Source organism: Botryllus schlosseri, chromosome 2 (assembly GCF_051294905.1).
Source record: "Botryllus schlosseri isolate E-star chromosome 2, Bs_hap1, whole genome shotgun sequence".
In the NCBI taxonomy this organism is placed as follows: Eukaryota; Metazoa; Chordata; class Ascidiacea; order Stolidobranchia; family Styelidae; genus Botryllus; species Botryllus schlosseri.
Window position 1 is genome coordinate 32150050 of NC_137237.1, and position 13148 is coordinate 32163197.

At 39.0% G+C, this 13148-nt stretch overlaps 1 protein-coding gene across 2 annotated transcripts in view; it reads left to right on the plus strand.

The window, feature by feature from the left end:
* The window catches only part of LOC145458236 (uncharacterized), a 29762-nt gene extending 16882 nt beyond the window's left edge, over nt 1-12880 (plus strand). Inside the window, exons 6-11 of one of the 2 annotated variants that reach the window (XM_080336560.1) lie at nt 705-800; nt 865-927; nt 1416-1496; nt 2824-2886; nt 6525-6605; nt 11340-12880. In XM_080336560.1, the coding sequence (XP_080192686.1) occupies nt 705-800; nt 865-927; nt 1416-1496; nt 2824-2886; nt 6525-6605; nt 11340-11428 (473 nt within the window). In that variant the 3' untranslated portion in view covers nt 11429-12880. The remainder of the gene's footprint in view (nt 1-704; nt 801-864; nt 928-1415; nt 1497-2823; nt 2887-6524; nt 6606-11339) is intronic. The other variant, XM_080336569.1, reaches the window with a different exon arrangement.
* The last annotated feature ends 268 nt before the right edge of the window (nt 12881-13148 follow it).

Consider the following 13148-nt stretch of genomic DNA (forward strand, 5'->3'; position numbering starts at 1 on the left):
TATTAATTGCTGTAGTTATCGTGGATACGCCATTACTGTCACTTTCAAGTGATCCAAGACATGATATAGGTCTTTATCGTTGCTTAGATTCACAGGACCTTTCAGAGTCACAAATTCGTTGTCGGTGAATAAATTTTCCTTTTATATGTCGTCTTTTTGGGATCCTAAATTGTGCGCAGGGGCGATAATTTGTGTCGAGATTGATAAGGAAACGATTAGTCGATAAAGGTTGGGACCACTGCACTAAACTAAACAATGAGCGTCATTTCACAGCTAAGACTAGCTCTTCGCCAATAAGAATACTGGAAAGTGTGCAATGTTTCTCGCATTGGAGTACAACCTTATTCCATGCTAGTTTTAATGACATGAGTGAGATATCAAAACGTGAAACGATGATGAAGTGATAAGCTGCATAAAAAGTTCTAAAAATGCGTTTTATAGGGTATGAGGAATGGATAAATTATTGAAAACGAAGTTTTACATCAGTTAATTGGTTAAATTCACACAATCATGGATCTCTCTGGATTCGAATAACAGCTCCAATAGCTTGTGATCCAATAACAAATAATGCGTCCGTTTTGAGGAGTACCGCTGGCTACTATAATTGAGGGAATAATACTTCAACATTAATATAATTTTTGTTCCTACGATCATGTTCTTATCAGTCGGATGTTGGATTCATGTTGATTTGTTTGTTAATTCAGATTCAGATGGCACACCGTTTGGTACTGACGAACATTCCGTTCGGGACATTTTATCGGAAGTTCTTGGAACATTGGATTCAAGCAATATGTTAGATAGTACGATACTAGTTATTTGAACAGAATAATACAGGTATACATTTTACGCTTTCTCTTATTTCAGCAGCGAAAAATATCCTCTCACGAGACGTTCTGGAATCTATGAGAGCTATCTTACAAAATCGAGGTATGTGTAGGCTGCAGAGGAATCAGTGTAGTATTTCCGACTACTCGAGTAACCCTACGCAAAACTCAGGTTCATGAGTTGTGTGACTTGAGCCAATACACGATATGAGTCATGTTATATTCATATTTTCGATGTGGGAATACGACGCAACTGGATTTTTTTGAGCTCATATACCCCAGATGTATATGCCGTAGTTTGCTACACAGTTACCCTAAATTCAAATGGTGAGTGTGATACGCAAAATAAAACTAAACTATAGTTTAGTTACTAGGGATTCACTTCATGACTGCATGTATTTCGGTTCTAACTAAAGCCCAAGGCCTGATAAAATCCAATAACGAAGGACATGTCAGTGCTGAAGCCTGTAAAAATTGCAGTATGTAATAACTTCATAATGTATAACCATTCATATTGAAATTAATTCATGCATATGACAAGGGCTTTATTTGCCTAAAACATGATTGATACAACATCATGTGCTATTTCAGATGACAGCGCCGATTTGTCTGCTGTTGACGAAGGATCTGCTCTGGAAATGTTACGAAACGTCCATGGACAAATACACGAAGGTGGTCAAATTAGTCAAGAACCCTACTCTGTCGAAGTACAAGTAGCGACGCAAAATACACCAAGTAGGCCTACTAGTAGAAGTAGCACTATAAATACAACCTCAAACTACTCCATGTAGAAGCAAAATTGGCTGACTTTAGATCTAAGTAAGTAAGTAGTCATAACAGTTATAATAGGTTCGCATGTACTGTCAAAAGCTACAAATTAACCTATGCCGAAGGTGCAGAGAGCTTGATTCATATTGATGCCTCTCAGGAGGAATAAGTCTTCGGAAGCATGAGCATTCGACCGCATCATGAGATGCAAATCACAGTTTTGCTATGGAAAACTATTCTAATATTTTCATTACCTGAACAATGCGATCCATAAAAGGTCATGACATGACTCCCTCCGTATTATAAGTCCCGTCGTGTATACGAAGAGCAAAAGGGAGTAGAGGTATATGATATGATGTTTACAAGTTGCGCGATTGCTATACGTAATGAAAAATGTGGCGGATATACTGTAATTTAATTTCCGAAAAATAGAAGCAATAATACATTTCGTTTTAAAGTCCAACATGTTTGTTCTCCAGACAAAAAAACAACAACCTGAAATCAATTAGAAGAACTCAGAGTAATGATACTACGAAATAAAAGACAAGTACAAATACTGTTGCTAAAAAGCGGAATATATTTTCCTGTCTTTTGTATTGAAAGTTTCAACGGTGGTCTGCTGAAATCAGACTAAAGTTAAAAAAGCAATGCATATACCATTTTTCCTATGCGATTGGTAGCTTTCAGATTGCGAAACGATCGCTCCAAACGTTTTGATAAGTTAGATATACTGTGATGAAACATATCATATGGGCAACAATGCGATGTGAACGAAAACACGCAACCCGCGCTTGAATTATGTTAACCGATACTTTCGTGAAAACATGTTTGCCACTCCATATTTGCGTTGCGCTGAAAGCGACGAAAACTCCGAGCTTTACCTAACTCTTTTTAATATTAAATTTTTGTTAGTACTCCATGAAAACAGCCTCGAAATTCCTCAGTCTTTCTCTCACTCTAACTGGAAGAATATAATACTTCTACTTGACAAACTGAAAATCGGGAAAAGTAAGTAAGTAAAAGTAGAAGTAAAAGTTTCGGGAAATTAGATTTACCTGAGTAAGTACGTACTGCAAGTAGTGGAAAACTAATTGACTTCTTCGAAAAATTAGAAGTACTTCTTTACTGACATACCAATAATAATACATCCAAATCGTCTTTTGTCTTGTGTGATAGTACTTATTTGAACAGAAATGCACTCTTATATATAACCCTTCCCCCTTCATTTCAGCGGCGAAAAATATCCTACCCAGAAATATCCCGGAGGCGATAGCAGCTATCATGCAACATCCCGGTATGAATAGGCTAGATAGGAATCAGTGTAGGAGTTCCGAAAACTTTGATTGCTCTATCTATAATTTAGGTTTATGAGTGTGGTGTAGGTATACACACATTATTCATGTTTTGTTCATTTTTTCGATGTAGGAATACGACGGGACTGTTTTTTTGACGTTCGTATTAGGGATGGTGTGAACCTCTGAAAGGTTCAGGTTCGTGTGAACGCGAACCTTTTTCAAAGGTTCTGTGTGAACGCGAACGTGAACCTCATGACGTCACGTGACGTCATATTGCTAATTCCAACTCTACATTTCAGTGAAGTGATAGCCTGTATTAATGTAAAATGTACAATTTGTACATGTACGCGTACGTACACGATACCTAGCGACGACTCGGGCCGTATGCTACAATGCCGAAGTACTTATTGACGTTTTAAACGTCGCCAAATGTATCAACTGGGGCAATCAAATGATATAATAATTCCATAAAATCCATATCTTCGGTCGCAAGGTGAAATAAGCTTACGTCTTAACGGTCTAGGTCAGCTATAGGCCGGACAATGTATTCGGCGTCTGAGTATTGCTACGTTGTTATAGAGCAGAGTGTAAAACGGGTTTCTATACTTGCTAGTAGCATGTTGCTATACCGATATTACCCCAGTAACAAGTTATACAGCAGTAGCCAACTCCCAAATCGCACGGATTTGGCTTTTATGATACCATAAACATAATAAATCAAGATTGACCCAGTACGCCTGCTAGATTTTTTATTTCAGACAACGATATAAATTTCATTGATTTGTCGATTAGGCATCATTTGCTGACTACCTACATGTAGTGTATTTCGTTCTTGATGTTGTGTGATTGCGGGTCGAGTTCACAGCAGAGAGTCACTAAATATTTACAAACGGAAAGCTGGTAATTTCGAGCAAACTTTTGTAACAAAGCAAGTAAAATTTTTGAGATTGTCAAGGTGTATGCTCGTTTAGTGGTGATTTTTTCGTATACTGCCAGCGTCATTGATAGAGTGGCCCACAGTTGAAATGCAATCAATTTCAACCAAAGATGTTATAATGAAGTGAAAATGGTAATATATGAAAAAGGTTCACAGTGCAGAACCTACTAAGGTTCGTTTGTGAACGCGAACCTTTAAATATGTGAGGTTCACACCAGACATGGGGTAATCGCGATTAGTAATCGTAATCGATTACGACGATTACAGCATTTTCAAGTAATCGTAATCGCAATCGATTACATTCGAGAAAAATCCAAAGTAATCGTAATCGTAATCGACTACTTCACATATCTAATCGATTTCTTTGTGAAAGAACGATTACTTTTTATCTGTACAATGAACATGACATAACCGAACATTCGTGAACAAGGAAGAGATATTATACCAGGTTACGGATAGCGGAAACGGTTGATTTTCAAACGCCACTGCTCATTATTACGTCAGAAGTATTAGCTTTGCTCGTCCTTGCGTAAGAAGTAGGCTATCCACACGTAGTAAATACATATTCGATGTACATTGTTGTGTGATTGTTAGAAGAGTGTAAGCCATGCTGTATATTAGGTTATCAATACGCCCCAGACGCTACTACCTCGCAGCAAGATAATAATCACCACTCTTCCTAGTTTCAAATAGTAACTTATGTATTGATGTTTGGTTATGTTTAGTTAAACGCAGTTTGACCGTTGATGCTTGGCGAGCAGTAGGCCTATCTGTGTAGTATACGTATGTATTGTACGTACACAGGACAAAGATTTGAAATTTTGTACTCGTCAAATAAAACATTACGATGGTTAAAATTACCTGCTGCTGATATATCATAACCGAGCCGTTCTTTGCTGTTTCTCGTAACGGCAGCTTTCAGTAGCCTATCTGTATTGAGTGTAAGAATTTTTAGTTCATTTTATCTTATTCACATATGACTCTACTTGAAACGGGCACCAATCGTTATTTCACAATACTTCACTCGAAATTTATACCTGTCGCCATAGCCATCCGCTTATGCACCGAGTTAGCGTCGCTTGTAGGCACAATCAGGACCAAAACAGCAATTCGTCCCCCACTCCCAACGTTGGTATTGGTAGGGTTGTAACCAAGTCACAATGTTCCAAGTCACAAGTCAATCTCACTTTTATAGTTTTGACTCGAGTCAAGTCGAGTCATTTTCAATTCACCCCCGAGTCAATTCCGAGGTCAAGTCAGCTAGTATAGGGACGAGTCCGAGTCATAGTGTTTGACTCGAGTACGAGTACAAGTCGTTATGTTCACAGATCAGTTTTCATATCAATCCGGGTCAACCAACTTCTTTCAACTCTGCTCGAGTGATATAGAATGGCTCGTATTCATAATAAAGTGATTTTCATCAGTTTTCACAGTTTACGGCCCTATTTCCAAGTATCATAATGTGGTAACTTTACTATTCGAAGTTGCATGCAATGTCTGTCTTGACCGCTCTAGTCTCGAGTCATGCAAAATTACTCGAGTGCAAGTCGAGTCAATACAAAAATTTGGCATTTGGCATTTGCATTGTTGGGGCTCAGATTGGAAGGACCGGACTATCGTCACGCCCACAGATCGCGGCTACTGACAATGGACACATACCCAAAGTTTTGGCACAAAGGTCATTCTTTGGTAGCACACTTTGTTGGAGTTGCATGTTGGCAGAAATTGCATACGTCTTTCGGTGTGTCGTGGCGGGGTAATGACCGTCCCCGAAATGCCTACTCATATAAATTATGCTTGCTTTTTTTCTTGAGAGGGAGAGGTATGCATTTCATAATCAAGCTATTTAAAGACATTAAATCCCGAAGCTCAAAGAAAATTTTCAAGTTAATTAACTCTCTTGAAAATACTCTATAATAATTTATGTTGATTTACGAAATACTTTTGAGCCCCCTTAGAGCTCGCTCCCAGTCCTATTGGGGAGTTTGGGGTGTGGCAGTTACGGACCTGGCAACAATGCAAATCGTTGGGTGCGACGAATAGTCCTGCATAGAGTTGGGCAATGGGTGCATTATGGCGTAACAAGCAAATGAAGTATGATTTATGAAGAAAGTTGTTATCTCATCAGACCTTTTCATCGCAAGCCTTATATTGTCCTCCAATATCTCTTCTGAAATTAGTTTTAAGAAGTAAAACAATTGTAATCGTGAGTAATCGTGATTACTTTTGAAATGTAATCGTAATCGTAATCGACTACTTCCTGATTTTGCTGTAATCGTAATCGTAATCGTAATCGCGGGATTCGCAGGTAATCGTAATCGCAATCGATTACATTCGTGAAGTAATCACCCCATGTCTGGTTCACACACAGAACGCGAACGTGAACCTCGCGTTCACACCATCCCTAGTTCGTATACCCCAGTGGTATATTCCGCTATTCCTTCGCAGTTATCCTAAATTTGACGGTTGAGTGTGATGCACAAATCTAAACTAAACTCTGTATGCATTTCGATTCTAATTAAAGCCCAAGACCGGCTAAAATCCAATAACGAAGACTGCTGTAGGCCTGTAATAATTGCAGTCTATAATAACGTCATATTGTTAATTTATTATTATTGTATATAATTTATGCATATGGTTAGGATCTTATTTGCGAATAATTAAGGACTTGTTTGATATAACGTTCTAATGCTACTTCAGATGACAGAGCCGGACTGCCTGCTGTGGAGGAAGAATCTGTTTTGCAGACGCTACAAAACCTCCATGGACAAATACACGAAGGTGATCAAACTAGTCAATAATGTTACCAAGTGGAAGAAGCAGAAAAGTAAAATTCTATTTAATTACTAGTTGATGTAGTAGGCTACTTTCTAAAGCAACCTTAAACTACTCTAAGTTAAAGTAGAATTGATTGGCTTTCAATCCACTCATGTAAGTGGTTGCAAACAATCATAATACGTTCGCACGGACCGTAAAAAGCTGCAAATTGACCTATGCGAAAGGTACAGAGAGCTAGGTTCCTATTATTCCATCCCAGGAGGTATAAGTCATCGACAGCATAAGCATTCGACCGCATCTTGGGATGCAGCTGAAAGTTTTTTTTCTATGGAAAAGCGAATATATTTTTTTGTTACGCGGACGCCATGCTTCATAAAATGTCATAGCATGACTCCCTCCCCCTTGATTATAATGCCCGTCATTGAAAGGAGGAGCAATACTGAGAAGTTGTAACGGATACCGTGTTATCACTTTACACGATGAGTATTTATTGATAGAAAATATGGACGAATTGCTGTAATTTTATTTCCGGAAGATATGGGTAATTCTGCACTTGGTTTTAAACTCCAAATAATTGTTCTCCAGACAAAGGAACTAAATTGATTTTGAAGAACTCAATGCAATGATACTGCGAATGAAAAGAGATATACAATACTATTACGAAAACGCGGAAATATAAATCTCTTGTCTTTTGTCCAGAGAGCTTCAACGGTGGTCTGCTAAAATAGGTCTAATGCTAACAAAATGACAGATACCAATTTTCCGGTACGATAGGTAGGGGAGATGTGGTACCGATGGATCAAAAATTGCAAAATGATCTCTGGCCCTCAAATCTTCGGCCGGGAATGGCAGATCTTTTGCTGTCTCAATACTTCGATACAAGCTCTACCTATCGCGGACATTTACATGAATATCAGCCTTTTCAAAAAATATTTATAAACGTTTAAAATTTGTAGCTCGAACGTGTCATCGGTGGGTCCAACGGCACACGACCATGGGACCTATGAGACATACGCTCAAAAACTCAAATTTGTTAACTTGTTTTGTTGTGTACTATAAGCTAAGCTACAGCAAGCCAATGAAGAATGTTTCGTCGCGACCTTCAAGAATAAAATAGATCATATCAACTGAAATATTGGCATAAAATCATGTTTTGATATACGCCTAAACTTCCAAAATTAATGCCATATACATATTACCCGCAAATCGACATTTTGACTTTCAAATAACTCGTAATAGCGATGAAACACCACAGGTACCTATGATTTACAGCCTATATATATGTAGGCGAGTTTCTGTTGTTAAGTGATTAGTTGGCCCATCTATTTTGCCTGATTTCGCTATGGTACCATAGGTTCCCCACCCCATAAATATTGTAATTGACTTGAAAATAGTCCACTCGAGGATGATATTGATTAAAAAAATATGTGCCATTATATACCCTGATATAAGCCCTATACTTCACATCAAAAATTATGGCGGGTTTGTTAGTCTGGAAGGTGATATAGAAAAATGCAAATGTCGATCCAAATTTACTTTACACCCCCTAAAACGTAAATCATTCGTCACAGACCCCATAACTCACGCAGGTCGAATTTTTTTGCATGTGAGGAAAGATTCTGTCAGCATGTAACTGTAGACAAATTCACGGAGTGTAATCATGGAATTATCATGGAGAATTCTTCAAGTATTTTCGGTCCTAGTGATCCATCGGTACCACATCTCCCCTAACTGCTAGATTGCCAAACTACAATTCCAAACGTTTAGATCAGTGGTTCTTAACCTTGCCCCCAGTGCCCCCCAAGGGGCGCTGGCGATTTTGAAGGGGGGCGCGAACGCTCAGGGGGCGATATGGGGGGCGATGGGCTCAGGGGGGCGGTATGGGGTGGCGCTGGAGAAAAATAGCTTCGGAGTAGATGATGTGGTGATAAGACATATCCTTAATGAGTATTCAGAGCAAATTAACACCGAAAACTTCGTTACATATAGCCATCAAAATACAGATAGGTTTAATTGTGCATGGGCGCTTAAATGACTGACACCGAATGTTCCTGTCTTGGCAATCTGGATTCCAGAAGACGAATTCCATCTAGCAGGGAAAAGTTATATGTCAGTGAAGAAATACCAATCTGATATCATCTGCGTCTTTTAATTTAGTACGATTGGGCGACAGGGATATTCCTGTTGGGCGATATCCCTGTTGAGCGATTCTATATTTTTTAATATTGCAGACAGGGGGTCACGAAATAACATCATGCAACGAAGTCATACCACTTGGTTCGCCCGCCCGAATATGTTTAATTATTAGTAACGGACCCGACAGTTTCCAAGAAACCTCACAATGTTCGCTTTAAGTTTTGATGAGTCTGCGCACACTCAACAACTCACTGCGCTGACCCTTGGACAACAGTGCGTAACGACTAAAAAAAGGTAATAACTCCGGATTTGTTGTGCGCAACGTAGATTTTCTGTGCGCAGAGACCGTGTCAGCACTGCACATGTGCGCACTGCGCAGCTTAGAGGCAACATTGCACCTCACTCAGCTCTACCGGTAAATCTGTTTACGTGAGCAGAGAGAGAATAAAAATTGATCTCAATTTACATGCAATTCCCGATAATATTGACCAATTCAGTAATTAGGGGAGATGTGGTACCGATGGATCACTGGGACCGAAAATACTTGAAAAATTCTCCATGATAATTCCATGATTACACTCCGGGAATTTGTCTACAAATACAGGCTGGCAGAAACTTTCCTCACATGCAAAAAAATTCGACCTGCGTTAGTTATGGGGTCTGTGACGAATGATTTACGTTTTAGGGGGTGTAAAGTAAATTTGGATCGACATTTGCATTTTTCTATAACACCTTTCAGACTAACAAACCCACCATAATTTTTGATGTGAAGTACAGGGCTTGTATCAGAGTATATAATGGCACATATTTTTTGAATCAATACCATCCTCGAGTGGACTGTTTTCAAGTCAATTACAATATTTATGGGGTGGGGGACCTATGGTACCATGGCCAAATCAAGCAAAATAGATGGACTAACTAATCACTTCGCAACAGAAACTCTCCTACATATATATAGTCTGTAAATCATAGTTACCTGTAGTGTTTTATCGCTATTACGAGGTATTTGAAAGTCAAAATGTTGATTTGCGGGTAATATGTATGTGGCATTGATTTGTAAGTTTAGGCGTAAATCTAAACATTATTTTATGCCAACATTTGAGTTGATATGATCAATATTATTCTTGAAGGTCGCAACGAATCATTCTTCATTGGCTTGCTGTAGCTTATTTTATAGTACACAACAAAACAAATTAACAAATTTGAGTTTTTGAGCGTATGTCTCATAGGTCCCATGGTCGTGTGCCGTTGGACCCACCGGGTGGGGACCGATAACACGTTCGAGCAACAAATTTTAAACGTTTATAAATAGTTTTTGAAAAGGCGGATATTCATGTAAATGTTCGCGATAGGTAGAGCTTGTATCGAAGTGTTGAAACAGCAAAAGATCTGCTATTCTCGGCTGAAGATTTGAGGGCCAGAGATCATTTTGCAATTTTTGATCCATCGGTACCACATCTCTCCTAATTAGTGAAATTTTTCGCAGCTCGCGCGATTAGGCGAGAATAGCTGTCTCAGCAAATGGACACCCAATGTAGATACCTAATAGGCTATCAGCAAATAGCGGACAGCCTAATGGGGGTCTGGGAGTGAAGTCCCCCCCCCCGGAAGTTTGGTGTATCACCCGATGGGGGCCCAGGGCCAACATTTTTTTGTTTTTTGGGGGGGGGCTGACGAAGTGCTGTTACGGCCCTGGTAACGAATAATTGTACCTGCAGGCACGCCCAAATATGTTTAATTATTAATTACGTGCCCTTTATTTTCCCATACAACAGCTCAGTCAGTGATACTGGTAAATTTGATTACGTGGGCTGAGAGGATTAAAAGTTTATAGCGACTTATATATGTAATTACCACCTATTCATTCATGTATTGTAGAAAATTTTGGTACCTAGGGCGACCAGACCACACAAACTTTGCTGACTATCAAAATCGCGATATGGGGTACGTGGGGGCGAAGCCCTCAGAAGTTCGGTTTATCACGCTATGGGTGCGCAAGGCAATCGTTTTTAGGGGGGTTGACGAAGTGCTGTTACGGCCCTCCCTCTTACTCAGTTTCTTTATTACATTCCTTACAATATGAAGTTGGGGGGGCGCTGGAGCACGGTAATGTTTGAAAGGGGGCGCTGGAAGAAAAAAGGTTAAGAACCACTGGTTTAGATGATTCGTAGATCCTATGATGAAACCTGTCATTTTGGCGACAATGCGACGTGAAACGAACCATATCACCGGCCATCTAAACTTATACTGACCGATACTTTGGTGAAAACAATTCGTCGCTCCACTGGCCAAAGCCTTCGTGAAAATTTAATTCATGTCGTTACTACGTGAAAACAGCCCTGGAATTCCTCAGTTTGGAGGACTATGATATTTCTACTTGACAATCTAAAAAGAAGGAAAGGTAAATAAAAAATCACAAAATATTACGAAGTAGAAGTGGAAGTATAGAATGAAATTACTTAAATGCTGCTAAAAAGTATAAGAAGAACGTCATTACTTATCACATCAGCAAATACATCCAAATCAGCTCTTGCCTAGTGCGATAATACTTGACTGAACAGAAGTGAACCTTTACATATACCGCTTCTCCCTTCATTTCAGCGGCGAACAATATCCTACCTAAAGATTTTCTGGAGTCGGTAACAGCCATCCTGCGAAATCCAGGTATGAGTAGCCAGCATAAGATGTAGCGTTGAAATTCCAACAACTTAGAGATTGCCCTAGCTGAAATTACGGATTACGAGTATGACATAGGCCTATACCACTTACTCTATCATACGTCAAGTTACACCAAATCTTTAAACACGTAATAGAGTTTCATTAATTAGGAATTTCAGCATCTAAAGCAGAGGTCTCAAACTCAAATGTGCTCGCGGGCCAGTTTACCAGTTTTGACGACGCCGCGGGCCGCAGCATTTATAGGGGTATTCTATGTCTTTCCAAGTAGGCCTTATTTGGCGGGAATGAATTGTCGTTTTGAAAGTGAGCTGATCCAGCAGACTGACAGTAAACACACATCGTCAAAATGTGATTTACTATTGTATCAATTTAAGCCTGTCACGAAAAGAATCATCACATTTATAACTATTTGCATCGTATTGTTGTTGTACTGGATATATATTAATTATAAGATATAGACACCATATGGGCGGACAAATGTATGATGCCATCATAAAACATATCGGGTTATAATTTTTCAGCTACTATGAATATTTTGAATTGGACAGATTGATAATAGAGACTGATCTGATATCGAAACATTTTTAAGTTAAGCATTGTAATTCCAATTCAGGATTCGGGTATACTTCTGATAAGTAGGCTATTAATCTCAGGGCCGAATATCTTCAAATATAGGAGCAGAAAAAATCTAAATATAATATCAATATATTGATGAATGTGTCCTAGTGATTGAAATGTCGGAACGCCGAATGGCCCATTGCTGTTACATAGTTGGAGCGTACCACTGGGGTACTCGGTACCTTTATGTGGCCTTAATAACATGGTTTAGCGACCAAACATGTAACTAACAGATTGCCAATGGCTGCCATAACTACTTGCTTGGTTAGCGAAATAACAAGCTGCGACCTTATGATCTATTTACTATTCCCCTGATACGCGATTAGTTTGTTGCGTCCATGGTTCTAACAAATTCACGGCATTTCGAGTCACTTCAAGTCCACTCGAGTCATTTTCTTTTGCCTTCGAGTTAGCCCGAGTCTGAGTAATTCTAAGAAAGGTCGCATCCAAGTCCAACTCACAAATTTCAGTCACAAATCGTCTAAGGGTCACGTTTTGTCATCATGAGTTGGAAATGTGGCGAAATAGTGAATCTTCCACTGCATGGTTGCGTTTGCAATTGATGTGATAGTGAAGTTTGATGAATAGTTTCAGGCTTTCGGAGCATTTTAAGAAGACATTTTCACTTTTTAACCTGAAAAGATATATGTGACACTTATATATTGTCAAATTAATAAAAATATATATTGTCAAATTAATAAAAATCTAAAATGTCGTCGCGGGCCGCACAAAATGCTTTGGCGGGCCGCGTGTTTCAGACCTCTGATCTAAAGTCTGTCGCATGCCGTTATATATGAACCCGTGAAGAATCATCATTCTCCCTTCAGTCATGCTTGGAACACAATGTGTAATCATATCGAAGTGTCAAAATTTGCCACCGTGAATACGGTTGCTTGAAAAATTGGTCAAAATTGCAATTTCAGATTGCATGCCTTCTATTGTTCAGAACTGACCTAAATTTGCTGTTCAGCGTATCTTTAGGTTACCTGACAATTTTATCATTACTCAAGTCAAATTTGGAATAACCCTAATGTAAATATATACGGAAGCTATGATATCTCATTATTGTTATAGATGTAGGTGCGTCATTACATGCATTTGCATAGTTTTCAA